The 18584-nt window shown below is 39.6% G+C and overlaps 1 protein-coding gene across 1 annotated transcript in view; it reads right to left on the bottom strand.

Moving 5' to 3' along the window:
• LOC117490945 (inactive N-acetylated-alpha-linked acidic dipeptidase-like protein 2) overlaps positions 1 to 18584 on the bottom strand; it is a 330276-nt gene that overhangs the window by 114735 nt on the left and 196957 nt on the right. The window contains exon 11 of the mRNA XM_034140729.1: positions 15637 to 15726. Coding sequence (XP_033996620.1) covers positions 15637 to 15726 — 90 coding nt within the window. The remainder of the gene's footprint in view (positions 1 to 15636; positions 15727 to 18584) is intronic.

Genomic DNA, 18584 nt, shown 5'->3' with positions numbered 1-18584 from the left:
CATTGACGTTATTCCCATTGACGTTATTCCCATTGACGTTATTCCCATTGACGTTATTCCCATTGACGTTATTCCCATTGACGTTATTCCCATTGACGTTATTCCCTCTGAATGCGCAGGCTTTTAGCCCCAGTGTGACTGATTTGAACCTTTTGGCTTGTCTCTAGAGGACACTTCAAATGTACAGTTTTTTCATCTCTATATTGATGCATCAAGAACATATTTATCAGTCCAAGAACAGCTAGAGGTTGTTGATTGAATGATAATGCAGACATGCAGAGATGGGGTCGTTACTAAAAAAAAGTAATATATTACATATTACATATTACTTTTAAAAAAAGTAATATATTACACTACTTCGTTACTCTCTACATAAAGTAACTTGTTACTTTACTCGTTACTTTACTCGTTACTTTACTCGCAGGGCCGGCCCGCCCCTCCCTACAGGCAGATCACGCAGACTGCTAAAGTTTCAAATGTTCTCTTTAGTTCAGTTTCCATTGTCGCATAAGACTGATCCAGATAGCTCTGACTATGGCTGTCCTCTGTCTCCTGCTATCTGTATTTTGCGCAGTATATCTCTGAACGATGCGATGGTGATTCCACTGTGCAAATGGGCAACATTACCTCTACTATGAAGGATGCTACAAGCCTGTCCATCTCTGCTTCGGTGGCGGCGCACTCACAACATCCTCACTCTGGGTTCGGGGGTCCTTAGCTATTAGCTTCACCTTAGCATGTGTTCTTTGCAGGTGTTTGTTGAGGTTTGACGTGGTGTTTAAAGCAGTGTATAACAGCTTCTGGCCTGGACACAGTTTGCACCTCACCGTCACATTCCTGTCTATTCTTCGGACGAACTCAAAATAATGGGCATACCTCCACCCCTCGAAAGTTATCGCTGACTCTGCCATGTTTATGCAGCACTGTACGTGGAGATGTGGACGCGCAAGTCGCGCAGATTACGTACATAGAAACCTGCGGCGGAAACCCCTCTTGTCTGTCAGTGTGATGACTGATTTTATAAAAGTAACGAAGTAACGCGTGTCGGGGCAATGTTAGTAACTGTAGTGTGATTACTGAATTATAAAAGTAACGCGTTACACTACTCCGTTACCGACAAAAGTAATATTATTACAGTAACGCGTTACTTTGTCGTTACTTTGTAACGCGTTACACCCAACTCTGCAGACATGCAGTGAAGACAATTAATACATATATTAGTAAATCAAATCGCTTCCCTCATATGTATCAGACCATTTACAAAATCCCGTACAAGCCAAGGTTTTTTTAATCTGGTGCCCCTATTTTGACTATAGTTCCAAAACCGTTTCACAACACAAAAATGTAGGGTTTTCTGATCTGCTGCAGCAGTTAAGTTCACTTCAAGGCAACCACAATGACAAAACATAATGCTTACATCTACTCATACACACTGAAACTCAAATCATGTGTATGCCCTTCAGTGTGCAACAGAGACAAGTCAACATGGGCCTTATAGTTTATTGGTCTGAACAATGACAACCTTGCCTTGCCAAATCACAGGAAGTCAACTTGTTAACAATGCCATATTTAAAATGGCTTGACAGTATAAGGGGCCAGGGGAGCTAAGGAGACAAGAGGAGAGCGGGAAAAAGGAATAGAGGGAGAGAAATGCCTGCTGTAGCCACCTGCCACCCTGAATCCTCCAATCCCAATGTGTCCAATACCACACTTGACAAATGAGTCCAGGGACGGAAAATGTAGGCACAGTCCCTGAGCTACAACACTAACACTGCACACACACCTGTCCATGGAGAGAAAGAGTGTGTGTGAAAGAGAAATAGAGAGAGAGAAGGAGACCCAGTGGGAGAAAGATGAGGAAACATAAACTAAGGGATAGTGGAAAGAGAAAATGTAATACGGAAGAACTGTAAAAAAAAGCTTAATTTATTCTTCATATAATGCACATTTCCGTAGTTGTATTTACTGCCTCTCCGGAACTTTAAGATTTTAGGCTTTGCAGACCATTTACACACACAAAAACCTATATAACACAATACAGGAAAGGGGAAAGCCCAAAAAGCATTATGTTGATGGCACTTCCAGATAGATAGTTACTAGAGGTATACGTAACTATCCATGTATACCATATGTCTATAGATATAGTAACCCCAGCAATTGAAAGGAACAACCAAAATTAACTCTATTTGTTGTCAATTCTTTTATTTCCTATATATCTTTTATACATCTTTATGCGATTATCATCTTGATTAAAGGACATACCTGTATGACTACCCTTACCCTAGGGATATGAAATGAATATTGAGAATAAATGACCATTCTAAAAAAAAATACACCGGCTCTACTTAAATAAATTGAGGTAACAATTTGCGTTGATCTTTTTAAGTATTTCCAACTTAATCAATTAATAAATTAATCCGAGTACCCATTTATAATCTGATTAACTCAATTAGTTCAGTACTAAACATAATTTGCTGTCACCTTTAAAAACTAAATTAAGTTGAACCAACTTAATTTTAATCGTAAAGATGGAGTGATATGAAGTTGCATTTTGTTTAATTTAAGCTATTGTAATTTATTTATTTAAGTCCATACTACTCAAAAATGTCCATGCAAATTAGAAACTCATTTCTTTGAGTCAAACATAATACTAATACTTAAGCTTTCCTTGAAGAGATCCTCCTTTTCATGAAGACACACCACCAAGCACCGGATAGCAACCTTTTTATTCTTTCCACCGAATCATCCTTAAAAGGAGAACATTTTAATGTTGAGAAAGAAAAACAAAGGCTTGTTTGCAAAAACAAATAATCAAATGTAATGTTCATTCTAACAAGAATATATATATATATATATATATATATATATATATATATATATATATATATATATATATATATATACTGTATTACAAATAATGAACTTTGACTGCAACTGTGAAACAAAGGATACAGGAGGATACAAACAGCTAGCTATCAGTATGCATGCTACAGTAGCTTAAAACAAGTAGCTGATGACTACCTTACAGCTTGTGTTACACTGTATATGCAGTATGCAGCTGTTGTAAATTAAGATGAACAAAAATGGCTACTTACCAGGTAACTTGATAGATTATTAGGTGCAAATCCTGTTGTTCCACTGCTATCAAGTGTTTTGCTTCCAGGATGAATGCAGATCGCTCCAACTCAACATGCGGTCTAGCAGAGTCCAGGCGTGTATTCAGTTTGAAACTATACCGTTGAAACTCAATAGATATGAGTTACTCTAACTTAGTATATCCCTATAGTTGAGTGAACGCAGAAATATTTTTTCAAAATCATTACATTTGCAAGTTTTTTTTTTTTGGTTCTTTTTCAGTTTGACCGACTTCTTAAAATGAGTTGTAAACTAAATTGAGGTAAAAAACAAAAAAAATAGTTTTAAGTGGAATCTACTAACCCCATGAATCGTTTTTTAGAGTGTACATCAGCGACGTGCAGTCAGGGGAGGCAGAGCCTCACCTGTCATACTCCAATGTAACAGAAAAACAACTAAAGAAAAACTAAATAGTAATAATAATAAATTGTCTCCACTGATCTGTGTTGTAAGTGTGATTTCTGTATGATTCCAATCGCTTTTTATAGTCAAAATCAGCAAATTGGCCGAGCTCCGCTACAACTACATGGGAGCGATGAGAAGTGAGGCAGGGACGAGCTCTGCCTCACGTAAGCCCACAGTAACTTGCTGGAGCGCGGGTACTAATGTAGCGCGGGCACTTATTTTGTGAGCACGCTCAAGCCAGGCTCATTTGCTTACTGTGGGGTGAGGTGAGGCACAGATGAGCTCTGCCTCACCTCAGAATGCGTCACCCCACAGAAACTGTCTGGAAAGCGGGCCCTAAGCGCATGCCTGTTACCATCTTACTGTATGTCACCAATGTAATGTTTGTAGATCCCTTTATTACATTTATCCTCGCCATCCATAGTCTCTAAATAACTTATTTCACGTATATATGATATTTAGGCCCGCTGCTCTCATCATACAACGGCAATAAAAAAAGCACCAGGGGAGGCAGCCATAACCTCTGCCGCACTGAAGGGGGCGCACGTGAGCCCACAGGTTCTTGTTGCTCCTGTTATTCTACGCAGAGACGGTAGACGCAAACAACAAACTAGACTTTTGTTTTGAAACTAGAGGAAGATAAGGAGGACTTTTACAAAAAAGTAATGGAGATTGTTGTCCAGAAGGATAGCATGGACTTCATCTTCAAGTCAAGGTAAGACCACAATTGTAATGAAAATGGGATCTTACTAACAGAGAACAATCCAATATTTAGATTTTGGGTATCCTTTTGTTGAACGGTCTGTTTAAAATGAATCGAAGCATCAGACTAAAAAAGCTTTTGAAAATAACCGAATATTTCGATTAAGGTCAAAATATAATATTTGTAAATCTGACTCTGAAAGAGTCAGTGCCTCACCAGCCATGAACCTCACCGCACGTCACTGGTCTACATGTATGACTAACTGTACCAAATTACACTACATCATGACCTATAGGAAACTACACTAAGACTAGAAGAGTGTGTGTTTTGTTTTCTCCATCTATAGAATAGTTGTTGATAATTAGTGAGACTGCCTGACATTACGGAACATATACACATACACAAACCACAAGAGAGGTCACGCAGGCTTTCAGCCTCTGAATCTGAATATTTAACACGGAGAATAACATCTCTGCCACCTCCCATTTACCCTTCATGATTACATGTTGTGTCAGTGTACCCTTGGCCTTGTGTCTTTACGTAACTGTCATTCTGTGCCTCTCTCTCTATTTTACGCAAATAACATCTGGCACTTTTCCTGATCTCAAAGGATGTGAAGATTAAGGCCACATGATGACATCCCTTTTTCTCTTCATGCCCACTGTGGCTGCAGACGGCATACTATAGTAACTCATAAGCATTCATATCAAAGCTCTTACACTGATGACCTGATCTACAGAACTGGAATTATATCTGGCAAATATATAACAATTTATGCGGTTGTATTTTTCCATTTCCTTACAGTCAAAGTTCGCCCACACAGGTGTTAACTTATTTGACCTGTTTAGACTCCCCTCAGGACTCTGTGGGTGTTTGCTGACACCTCCCTCCCACTCCTGCAACCATTAAGGACGACTTTACTTGTTTATCGTTCTTAAAACCACATCACGCTTGGTTACCTCACACCGGCATAGCTCTGCCCACCTTCAGCCTGAATAGAGAGCTAATTAATCGGAATAACTGCAACCACCTGAGCAGAGTCTTTTTAAAGTAGGCACAGGCCCAGAAACTTAACGTGTCCATGGTGCTGAAAAAGTAGTTTAATATATGTTAGTATTGCCCTAATGCAGAAAGCAAGATTAAAAACAAATGTTTAAGCTGGTGATTTGTCCTTAAATAGGGCATATTATGCTCCTTTTCATGTTCATATTTGTACCTCTACTATGATATGTTTATTGTTCTCATACTGCCTGTGCTGCAGCACCTCTTTTTCGCCCTCTGTCTGAAACCAGAGCCCAGTCTGCTCTGATTGGTTAGCTGGCTGGCTCTGTTGCAATTGGTCAACTGCCTAGATATCACCTTTACCTTAGCATATCACCTACAATGTGTTGGAGCGCTAGCCAAAAGAAATGCAAGTGTGCGTAGGCTTGTGCGTTCAGTTGCTTGTTTTAGGTCTTGCCTTGCTTTCAACATCAAGGTAGCTCTTGTTTGGAAATGTTAATATAAGATGTGTTTTGTTCGAATATAACTTGCCATTTAGATGTGTTTTGGTTGTTCAATCGTCTTGTACAGGAAAGAAGAAAAATACTGAGTCCTTCTTTCCTCATGATACAACGATAAGTTTGAATGAACAACTTACTGGGTAGCTCTGTGTTGCGATGATAGGGAGATACAACACAAACACTCTTCATTCAAACTTTACAGACTCTTGCTGTGATTATGTAATGCTGTATTGTTTGAATGTTTTTAGGAAGAAAAGCTTTTTAAATATTCCCAGACAACCACACCACAGTGTGGCCCCGAGCGATTTCACAGTGGGAAACAATTTGGCGGGGCTGGCTCCAAATGCTATGAAAACCATGCTTGTATACAATCATTATATTGTTAGTATTTTTTTTTTACAAAGGACACCTGAGAGTAAGCTATGGGAGAAAACACTCTTCTGAAAGATGTCAGATTCTGATAATTGATTATCACAGGGACGGGAGATGGAGAGGGCAGCAATTAAATGTTTTCTAGCTCAACATACCCATAAGACTGTGAGGATGCAGATTTTCATAAAATGTGCCTGGGCTGAGGAAAACATGATTTTTCTTATAGTCACCAGAGGAGCTTTTCAGTCAGTTAGGGCCCATTACATTTAAACACTTGTCTCCTTACCAGTTTTTGGATAAAGGTAAGCAATATACAAAACATATCCAAACTCTCCTGTGCTCTATGGAACTCAGGAAGCATCACAAAGCATTATTATTAACATCATTGCACCTTGAGGGTCTATTCTTTTGTGGAATGTAATGGTTTATATTGTCGTTATAAAGCACATGCTATTTAACAGCTATATTCATTTTTGACGCATTCCAAGTGATTTGTTTGTGAAGCTTCAACACAGAGTTAGATGCAATTTAAATGTATTTTATTGATTTCAATATATATAAATAATGGTAAAACAAATACAAAATGTAACCAACTTGATTCAAAGAAGTTATGGAGTGTAATCAAACTAAAGTAAATGAAATGAAATGCATTCAAAAAAAATAGGCCTGGGAACCAGAAGATTGGTAATCAAGTCTCAGAACTATTGAGTACTGTTGAGGTGCCCATTAGCAAGGTACCGCCCCCCCATATTGCTCCCTGGGTGTTTAGAAAATACAATATGCCCCTAATACTAGGATGGGTCAGACCCCATGTATTTCCCCTTCTGTGGGGCGATTAAAAGATTTCTGGTGTCTGATTTTAAGTTTCACGCTATGTTGCTAAGCTATTAGCAATTCCTGTTTCCCTTCATTGGTATACAAGAAAATGGATATTTAAATATTTTACTTGGCACACCTTAATGGTGCCAATTTATCAAAATGTAAACAAATGTAAGCTCAAAAGAGGCAATATTCTAAATAAAAATATACTTCCTTATTACATTCCCCATCGTCTTATAACTGTAGTTCCATTACTACAAATAGCAAGATTATCACTCAATTAGAAGTGTAGAGGAGTGATAGAGCTGTCTCGATTTTGTCTTTTTAGAGGGGAAAACCACCTGCCTGCATGTTAAGTGGCTCATGACATAAATCAATTTGTTTTAAAAGCTACCTTAGAGTATCATGCTGAACTATACCAAAATGAGTCTCTTCTACTTAGTCCTCAAGAATAAAAAAAACCCACCAATTCAACTTGCTGGGTTTTGAGTCCAGGGTATTTGTTAATGGATTAGGTAACACACTGGTATACAAGAATAGACCCTTACCCCTGACTATTTTGAATGTATTCAAAACAAGGCCCCTTTTATATGTATTCATACAGTACATAATTTCCTGGGGCTGATTAATGGGACTCATTTTTATAATGAGACAGTCTGTGGATGCTGACAGATGCGTTTTTCAACAGAAGTATATCATCATGAGCCTCTGATCACAGACAATGATGCGAGTATGACTAGAACAAAGCATGATTTGTAGAGTAAGAGAACCCTCACCACTGTTATTTCCGCAAGAAACCATCCTATTGTCCTTTTACCCCCTACATAGACATTATTCATTACTGCTTATGCACATCATGTGAGCAAAAAATCGTGTTCATTTGTAATGCTGTTAACCCCGCACAGACCCTCTGTATACTTATAGGCAAGGCAAGGCAAGGCAAGGCAAGGCAATTTTATTTATATAGCACTTTTCAGCACGTGGCGATTCAAAGTGCTTTACACATTAAAAGCAAAAGACATTTAAGAACCCACTACTTCTACTGCTACATATTTTAAAATCTGCACAGCTCTCCACTTTAAATTCCAATACTACAGATATTATTTTCCGGGTATTTTGTCATATTAATGCAAATATTTCTATATATTTTTAAGATATGTTTTTTATTAAATATATGTTTATAATTGTCACATTTTTGTTAATTTTCTTAATATGTAATTTCTCTAAACCTGTTTCTGATTTTGATGCAAAGATCTTTTATGTTAAAGAACTGAAATACACACGTATCCAGAATTTTGGTAATTTGGAAACACTACATTTTTTCGCTTTTGGAGGATTTTGGGTGAGATGCATTTCTGGTTGGCTAGTCCAGAAAGCAAGGCTTTAAAACGTTTCTCAAATATCTAACATAGATTTGAACATACTTCTATTTGAGGTAATTCTTCTAGTTGTTATGCCACTTATACAGCATGTGGTGAGGAAGCATACCTCAGCTCCACTTATTCCGTTCTTACCTTTCACATACAAAATCTGACATGCACTGCTTATGAAAGGACACGTAAATTAGCTCTGCCCATTTCACTAAAAGGCAAGTCGACAAAATGGCTAACAGTGCTGTTCACACTTATCTCTGAAAGGACTGAACCTTCCATAAGCAGCTGGGCAACATGTGGAGGCGGAGATGTGAACACACTATGGTACATGTTGGTTTATTACTTCTATTCACATCCTCCACTGCCTTTAATACTTACTCCTTAACTTTGTCTGATCATTTACATTTCTTGCAATGGTATCTTTTCAGTTTTGATATCAATATCATTTAGGCAGGTATTCTATCAAAGTCAGCATTCTGTATTTGACACAGTTAGTTGTTATGAAGGGCAGTCATGACAATGTTTTATTTGAAAGACTTGTTGACTCGTCTTCTATGAGTCCAAAAATATCAATAGTGGTACTGAACAGTCCTGTAACTCTTCGATGGGAATAAAATGCAGCACGCCAGATTTGGAAGCAATGTGCATCTGTGAGAATGACCTGTCCTTGTTATTTTGTCTTTACGTAGAGGTCATTGCGAAGATGAAGGAGGTGTTGAAAAAAAAAAAAGAACATCAAGAGAGAAAAATGAGCTGCCAACAAGAAGCCTTTCAGCCAAGCAATCACCATCCAGCAGGGATGGGATGGACGTGAAGGTCGCCTGCACAGTGGACAATACCGTCCTACACACACACTGAGGCCCTTTTGCATTATCTTCCCCTATAGACCATAGTTGCACACAGTAACAAATGCTGCAGCTCTTCCTCTTTCAGCTTTCAATGAACCTGTGATTTGTGTGACCAATGTTAGTTTTACTTCAGAATCAGAATCAGAATACCTTTATTCTTCCCACAGAGGGGACATTTACATTTCCCTTGTTGTACTTGTTCTATAGCCGGCTTACGAACAAACATGCTTGCAGTTGACCCAAAAACATTCTTGCCAATGACGGTTTAAAATGTGTTAGAAATCTGCTTTGTAAATGTATAAATGAAAGAGAATGATGGGGACATTGAGCTGTTGAGTTGAGGGGTCATTAGAACTTTTGTTATTAGAAGGCTTTTACTGTGAAGCAGCTTTAGAAAACCATTAGTGTTTAATTAAAGTATCTGTTGGAAACAGACATGCACACACAGGGCTATTGACTAATCAGAACACTATTACTAGACTAGACAAAGTGTATGGCGAGACAATCCATGGACTATACTGAGAGACGGATGGACAGGTTATAGAGGGACAGAGACTGACGGACTGGTTATAGTGGTACAGAGACTGATAGACTGGTTATAGCCGGACACAAAGACTGATGGACTGGTTATAGTGGGACAGAGTGACTAAAGGACTGGTTATTGTGGTACAGAGATTGATGGACTGGTTATAGCGGGGCACAAAGACTGATAGACTGGTTATAGTTGGCCACAAAGACAGATGGACTGGTTAAAGTGGGACAAATGGACTGGTTGTACTGGGATAGAAAGACTGATGGACTGGTTATAGTAGGACAGAAAGACTGATGGACTGGTTATAAGGAAAGAGTCCTAAAACCCAGTAATTAGTTAGCACTTCACAACTTCCGTTTTTCTTCGTCTCAAAGTCAAAACAATTTTGGAACTTGCTTTTCGTTAGACGCCTGAAATAAGGTCTGTGGTTAACACAAGCTGAAGAGAAGTTCAGCTTTTGTTCTACGACATAAAAACGGCGGCTGCAAACAAGTGACTAAATAAACGACTAAACGACAAACATTAGCCGCCTTTAGCTTAGCTTTTGTGATGCGCTGCCATGCAACCGTTATGTAGTTTGTTTGTAGCCTATATAACATTAGCTTTTAACTTTGCGATTGCATTTACGCTTTAAAAATCACAGTGTAATACTGGGATACTTCTGAACAAGACGTGTTAAGTTCAAATGTGTTTGCCCCAGAGATTCTTTCTGCGAAATATAGAAATACGATGTAAAAACCCGATTGCTTCTTGTCTAGGCAGCCTTGGCGATGCTTACTACCAGTTCGGCCTAAACAAATATATCATCACTGCACCGCTCTGAATAACTTAGTACATTTAAAACCACCCTTTTTTGCTGTCAGGGTAGTTGTTCCCAAATGACCTGTCACTTCTCCATTTAAAGTCGCATTGTATGTCATGCCTACATCAAACGGGCTTACACTGAAGACAGAAAGTTTAAAAAAGTCTAAATACACAGATGGCACCCTTTTCACTGGAAGAAAAGCTTATTTTGTTTAAACTTATTGCCCTCTCACTTGTTCTTCTCACCCTGTCTTCTCTTCCTCTCTGTGATCCTAAATATAGCTTCCTTGTTTGTTTATCTGGTATGAACTTCAATCCCTGCAACAGTTTGTACATGTTTGCAGTGCAGTTAAATGTAATTTCACATTCACACTTGTGTTGCCAAGGTACCAAAATAAAGTGTGCTCATTTAGAACCAGCCTCCATAAAAGATAATGAAACTGTCACTGTCCCTTATGTAACTTGTAAAATGTGACAGCTAGGGGCATCTATTATGGCGCTTTTCCACTGCAGGTCCTCGCTCGGCTTAGTACGGTATGGCTAGGCCTCGTTAGGCCTTGTTAGGCCAGGCTCACTTTATGCTGCGTTTCCATTACAGTTTAGGAACTGGGGTAGTAACTATAGTAACGCAGTGTAGGCGGAGCCGTGGCGTCATCTTCAATGCAAAACACAAAAACAACATCAGCCGTTAGCTGTTAGCCCTCAGAGCTCACAGCTCCTCATATCTGTTCAGAAACTAGACAGAAGTTAAACAAGTACAAACCACAGACTGTCTGTGTCATGGCGAATACAGTCGCTGGTTTATTTATGTCTGTAGGCCGTTGTTGTGAGTGTGGACGGTCGGAGCATATACTGCGTTAGCTTAGCCAATCTCCATTCAGAAAACACGCATTTTAAAAGGTTTTTCGCCTGCCGTCTGTCTGCAGACTTGTCAAAGCATTAATTCATGGTTTTTACTAACCGGTATCAGAATGTTGTTACTTCGGCATCATTTTGAAACGTGTATTACAATTAAATCACGGTAAAATATGTTCATTTTGTTGTAGTTGCCAGCGATTCTCTCACTAGTTTAGTATACTCAGCCCGGTTGTTGGCCCGGAAAGAACCTGGATTTTGGAGAGCCAGAAAACTGTGAAAAAGTACCCGCTAGCCGGAACTACGCCTAGTGGAAACGCAACCAAAAACGGGCCGAGCACGGCACGGCACGCTTAAACCACGCTGTAGTGGAAATGCGCCATTAGATCCAATGAGAGTGGTCCTCCTAACAGTGGGGGTTACAAGAACAGATCCAAACTGCTAGATGAGATACAAATCATAATTTGGCAACAGCAGTTTGTCAATATTTGACATGTTGATTTTCTGATTAATGGAATACCTGTTCTAATTTTTGAGCCACAGCCAACACCTTTTTCATTAGATTTGCTTTACTGGAAAAAGTAAAGACCTAAAAAGTGGTTTTGTTGAATGTTTGTCTTGTTGTAATACAGCTTTTACCAGGTTTAGAAAATAGGTTTACCTCAATATTCAACTGAGATTGCAGTTTAGTTGTATAGCAACAAAAACACAAAGAAAAAAAGAAAAAAAAGAGCTATACTTCTTTGCTCACCATGGCACAGTGTTGTAGTCAAGTCACCAATTCACGAGTCCAAGTCACTCTCGAGTCACCACTCTTCGAGTCCGAGTCCAAGTCCGAGTCACCAAGGGAGAGTCGTAGTCGAGTCCGAGTCCAAGTCCGAGTCACCCAAGGAGTGTCCGAGTCGAGTCCGAGTCATCATTACCTGTGTTCGAGTCCGAGTCCAAGTCCGAGTCACCAAGCAATGTACGAGTCGAGTCCGAGTCATCGTGGGGGGAAAAATGAACGAGTCCGAGTCCAAGTCAGCGTACGTGAGAATTCACGAGTCCGAGTCCAAGTCATCGTGCGCGAGAATTCACGAGTCCATGTCCAAGTCGCGTCAATCAGTGCGCGAGTCCGAGTCGAGTCACGAGTCCCGAAAATCGGCACTCGAGTCCGAGTCCAGGACTCGAGTACTCCATCTCTGCCATGGCATGTAGCTCAAAATAATTTTCTTGAGTGTTACCACTAGTGGACGGAGACTATATTCCAACGATTCAGCACTATAGCCTGCTTCTATTTCAGGCTCCAAAATAGACGTGTTTTTTGGGGACTGAAATGGAAGCAACATTTAATGGCAAGGCTAAAAGATTTATCAATTTGTGTGCATAAAAAATGCAAAAATAATTTGGTACTCTATATTGATTAACAAAATGTGGTTGTTTTTTTTCCCCTCCCTGTTTTGGCTTGCTTTGCACTTGATAGTCAAAAGGGCTCAATTAAAGGTCCTTACACACCAAGACGATTTTCGGCGTAGATAGATGTCGATAGATGTCGGGCCGTCGATGAGCGTCGTGTCGCCCTACTCAGATTGGTGTGGCTTGGTGTGTACTGCACCGTCGTGTCTTTTCGGCCGTGCCGACACCTTCCGCCGCCGATTCGACATGTTGAATCGGGAGGCTAAAGGCTAAAGGCCGTCGGCCAAAGAAATCACTCTGATTGGCTGTTCAGCTTAGCGAATCAGTGCATGAGAAGCGAAACGGAAGTGAGGGACCCAAACAAACTATTAAGAAGGCCAATCTGAGATTTCATTTAACTCCAGCTCTCAACACAGGTTCGGGAAAGCCCCATGAGCTTCTCGCTGTAGAGTGAAAATGGAAAGCACATGCTATTTGTTGTTTGTTTATATCACGCAGTCTGTTCTTCTTCTCTCGGTGTATCACGCAGTCTGTCTTCCGGTTGTTGCCTCTTTTGAATGACGAATACACACTACCGACGCCTGCTGGTAAGGAGAGTTATTGCCACTCACACATGCGCAGTTCGTACGTGCAACTTGGCCGTCAGCTGAAGTCTTTGCGGTGTGTTCCAGTGCGAAACATGGCCAAGACGCAGGAGACGTGTGAGGCGACGTGTGAGGCGACGTGAGGCGGGACGTGTTCTTTGGTGTTCTTTGGTGTCAGTTTGGTGTGTAAGGACCCTAAGGCTGACCCTATTGTAACAACACATCCTCACTCCCAGGTCGGCGTATGTTGACATTATGTCAAGGTCCCCTGTGGTCTTTTTCCAACGCAAGGGGGCGGCCCTTAGCATACATTTTCAACTTTCCGTGATGTCCATAGGCTTCTTGAGATCGCGAGCGAATGCTTCCCGCCGCGGGCCATTCTCTGCTGAAGCATACGTTGCGAGACTGCATTGCATTAAAAACATTATGCTCTCTATATATTGTCTTTATTATGCTTTAAACAGTGTCTCTGGCTTTGGCTATAGGGCGGCTCAAAGTATTTTGTCCGGCCGTTGTGAAGACTGCTTTGTTTATTGTCCTTGTTTTTGTTTTAAATAAAGCATATTCAATCGAGACATGCCAAACATGTGACGTCATATGACGCGTCGCATCGGCGCACAGGGAGCAGGGAGACCCCGAGATCCGTATTCCCCGTATTTTTTAAGTAAAGAGATTTTCAATCACGGGCGAGCTGTACATACACACACATTTCATAGTCTTATATTTCAACAGTTTTAAACAAATTGTGAATTTTTTGACATGGAAATTATTATTTAAGATTGACAAACATCATATGTGTAACTCGTGGCACAATTCAAACGGGATCGAAAGATAATCTTTTTCTCTCCATTGACTTCAATGCATACTTTTTCCGAAATAAGGTCCCATGGAGGAACCCGGAAGTTTGACGGACATTACCCACAATCCTCTGTAGCAACCATAGACTGTATACAAAAATGAAATAATACATTATTCCGAGTGTGCTTGCTTTTCTCTTTGAAAGTCATCACATAACGGCATTGTAATACACGTTTCGGCTGCATTAAATATTACATATCTGCTGTAGTTAACTCTATTTATAGAGCCCTGATGACAAGACTTCTTGACAAACAGGAACTGCCGCCAAAACTGAAAACTTGAAGTGGATCTTAAATATATAAGCAATTAAACAACATCTTACATTTCTTTTCACACAATACGTCTCCTTGCAGTATCAACACTAATTCGGCTGACTTTTATATTTGATCCAATTGGTAGATAGGCTGTATTTACGCCATAACGGTGCACAGCTGATAGAAAGGGACACCTAGTGGTTAAAGCACGTTATTGCATTTTACATTGAACAGCCTAGTCATGCCAGCCTATACAACACATGAGGGGCAGAGTTTTACTCTGTGTGTGTTGCAACTTGCATATATATTTATTGCACTTGACGCACACATACGCATGGCGTAATTTCCACCTGGGACAGGGGGGAAATGTCCCCCGCACTTTTCGAAATCCCGTATGTGTCCCCCCACTTTACAAATATGTTTATTATTATTTTTTAACGCAAGCCGTCATCGCCATGGAGGAGCACACAGCCTCTGTGAGCGAGCGAGACAGAGAGAGAGAGCTAGGGAGAGCACACCTTTATCTATTTAATATAAAGTAAGAAATCATTCCAATGTGTACTATAGGATAGTAAAAAAAAAAATACAGTTTAAAAGGGGAGTGATTAGTAAAATATGCATAAATGAAAAGGAAGAATGCTAACTAGGTAACATAAGATAAGAATAAACCAGTTTAAATGATTTGTTATTGGTTGTGATCATATTCTAAAGATGTTTGGATTATTGAAAAGTATACAGCTCCCTTTCATCTGAGTGTTGAGAGCTGTATCCATACATTCATTTTGTGCTCAAAGTGCACCAGATTGATGCATTTGACTTCAACATTTAAGAAATGCATGCCCCCAGACCCCCCCAGAGTATGTGAGGTCCACCCCCAAATAAAGCAGGTTAAAGTAATTAAATTGCATACATGTTCTTTTAGTAAACACTGAAAACGGGTCCCACAGACCCAAACAGCACACAAAGGTTAAAGGTCAGCATATAATAATGTTAAAATGTGCTAAATATATAAACTGCAAAAAAAAAAAAAAAGAGGAGTTAAAGTAGCCCACGACTTGTTTTATTTTTTGAAAGTAGCTCTCATCCTAAAAAAGGTTGGAGACCCCTGTGCTAGATGTTATACAATGTGTGAGACATGACGGCCACTGTGATTTAGAGATATTAGAAGAAGTGGGATTGATGTGATGGTGGGTCTACCTTAGCAATGGTCTCGTGGAACTTGAAAAGTGGATCCAGCGTCTCCGGCGACTCAGCAGAAAATTGGGCTTCAGACAGGAAACTGGTGGTCTGAGATGAAGGAAACAAAAGAAGCATTTGTCACACATTATACCACATTGACCATGTTCATCTCTCTTGTCATTTCAAGTGAAATCATTGTCTCATTTAAAAACATGTTCTGTGACACCAGAATTCTTCCAGTCCAAGCCAAAATGAAAAAACAGCTTTTCTCATTTGTTGTTTTTTAGTTCGTTCTATTCTTTTCCAAGAGTGGAGTGGCCTGTCAAGCTTTCGACAGGAAAACAACAGTAACTGCTCACAAGGCCACCCTGCTGCCAGGACATTTTGTTCTGCTGTCAAAAATATACATTCACACACACACATAGAGTCCCACACACAAAGTCACACACCCAAACTCTACCTCATTGCCACCTCAGCGTATTTTTTTCATTCCCCCGAAAGAAAAGCACCTCATTTTGACTTCAAAGTCCCGCCGCTGCCTTTGTAGAGGATTCGTTTTTTTCCTGCAGTCAGATTAAGTAGCACTACCAATAATCTCAAAGGTTCAAACACTAGAATTCTTCCTGTATAGCACAGAACACATTAATATCTGAAAAATGTATATATATATATATATATATATATATATATATATATATATATATATACACTTGTAGCACATCATCCTATTTAGTATTTATTTTGGACAGGCTGGAAAAAAGGTTGATGCCAACTCTGTGACTACATGTCAAACTTGGAAGCTATATGTTTTTCTATTACTGTGCTTCTTATACTGTTTTATATTGCTGGTTTGGCTAATAGCGGTAGCTTTAACATTTGGCAAGTTAGGTTGAGGAGAATTTAGGGAAGCTACTGGGCTGTCTGAACACAACGGAGTGAAAAAAGCTCAAACTATTTCAGAAACAATGTTTGATGTGCTCAGGATCATAATGTGGCTCTATCTGACAGTCCAATGTCTTTTTATATCATGTCCATCCATGACCAGACAAGAATGTCGGATAATGGTGGATTCTGCAAAACCCTGTCTCACTTTTCTACAGTTTTTCCACATGGCCACTTTCGGATGGTCAAGGTTGGGGAAAGATTGTGGATATGGCTATTACATGTTACTTGATAGACGCTTTTATCCAAAGCGACTTACATACTCAATACTATGGACAATCCCCACAGGAGCAATTTGGGGTGAATTGTCTTGCCCAGGGACACAACGACATGCTGACTGCAGTGGGGTTTGAACCTGTGCTCCCTTGATCCTAACACCAACGTTCTATCCACTGCGCCACACACCTCCTGGCTATGGTGAAGATAATGCACATTAAAAAAACACTTAGCTCAGGTGAAGAGAATACTGTTTAGGGTCGATGAAAGGTTGAACATGAATTGTGTGTCTACAATGAAAAACAAACTTTATCTTCAAGCCAGTTTTGCTACTAACCCAAATGCCCATTACCAGAACATTGGCTTCAAAGGCAAAAGGTAAGCGTAAGCATTATCGAATATGATGATAATTTAGTCCTGGAATAATTTAAAATAGGTGTATGTGTTTTGATAGGAGTTACTGTAATACAAATGCATCAGTTTGTGCGCCCTGCAGAAATCTATTGTGTGTGTAGTGGGTATTTTAGCAGAGGTGGGAGTAAGTCCTACATGTGCAAGTCATGAGCAAGTATCAAGTCTTGACCTACAAGTATCAAGCAAGTCCCAAGTCACTGTGGTGAGAGTCAAGCAAGTCAAGTCAAGTCATTGCTCAGGTCAAGCAAGTCAAGTCAAGTCATACAAAATTCTGATGAATAAGCCCAGTTTCCACATTTAAATCAGTTAAAAGACAGTGGTTATGAAAATGGATTTAACCCACACTATGATCTTCATTACATACACAGTTAATCATTTGAAATCTAATTCGATGACAATCATATTAGATTAATATTAACCCTAGAACTGCAGACAATATAGCTAGGACTCAAGTCAAAAAGTCTGTTCAAAAAGGCAGAATTCCAGGTAAGAAAATCGTATATGGCATTTGCCATTACACATATTTAATTTAAATGTCTGTTAACACTAGAACCGCCAACAGCGTCAGCACCTACATAGATATCATTTTCAAATCATTTAATTTGTCCTCTTCATAATTTCCTTATAAACTAAGTAGGACGATTTAAAACTCACTTAATTGGGTTCATTTAGAAATTGCTTCAGTTTATCATCATAACAGATCAAAAAGTTCAGATTCATTTTACAATAAATCAAGGAATGATGCACTTCTACAAACAAAAACAACATAATTAAAACATTTAAACAAACTACTAAAAGTAGATGAACTACATTATTCAACAGTTTACAGTAACTTCTGATAATAACACAGGGGAAATAAACGAGGCATCTCTTTTCCTCTCTCTCTCTCTCTCCCTCTCCTGACAGCCCGTCAGTATCAGGGTTAGTACAAATGAATCCCTTGGAGGTTCTAGTGTTCATTTACCATTTTGTCTTCTCTTTGCAATGCTTAATCGATTTGAAACCAAGTCTAACGTAGCTTAAACTTAACGTTAGCTTTCTAGCTAACACAACACATTCACGCACCTTTCTCTGTGGGTTTTTTTGTAGTGACGAATGAAGTTGGATGTTGTGGTGGTCGTGTCACTGATCTTTATGCTGCAGACCCTGCATACCGCTGTTCTCTTCTTATTAGCGTCATCGACAACATAATCCTTGAATCCAAACTTCACTATTTGTGGAGTAACGCTAGCCGCTGCCATGTTAACTGACACTCCTGCCTTCTAGTGGGTTGCCAGGTTTGCGCGCATGGCGCTATAATCACCCAATCACGTTTTTCGAAAAAACTAAACGTAATATCACACTACAAAAACAAACGCAAATATTTTATTTTAAACAGTCAAGTCCTTTCAAGT

Source organism: Trematomus bernacchii, unplaced genomic scaffold (genome assembly GCF_902827165.1).
Source record: "Trematomus bernacchii unplaced genomic scaffold, fTreBer1.1, whole genome shotgun sequence".
In the NCBI taxonomy this organism is placed as follows: Eukaryota; Metazoa; Chordata; class Actinopteri; order Perciformes; family Nototheniidae; genus Trematomus; species Trematomus bernacchii.
The sequence above is the reverse complement of the archived record's forward strand: the minus strand, read 5'-3'. Positions and strand labels throughout refer to the sequence as shown.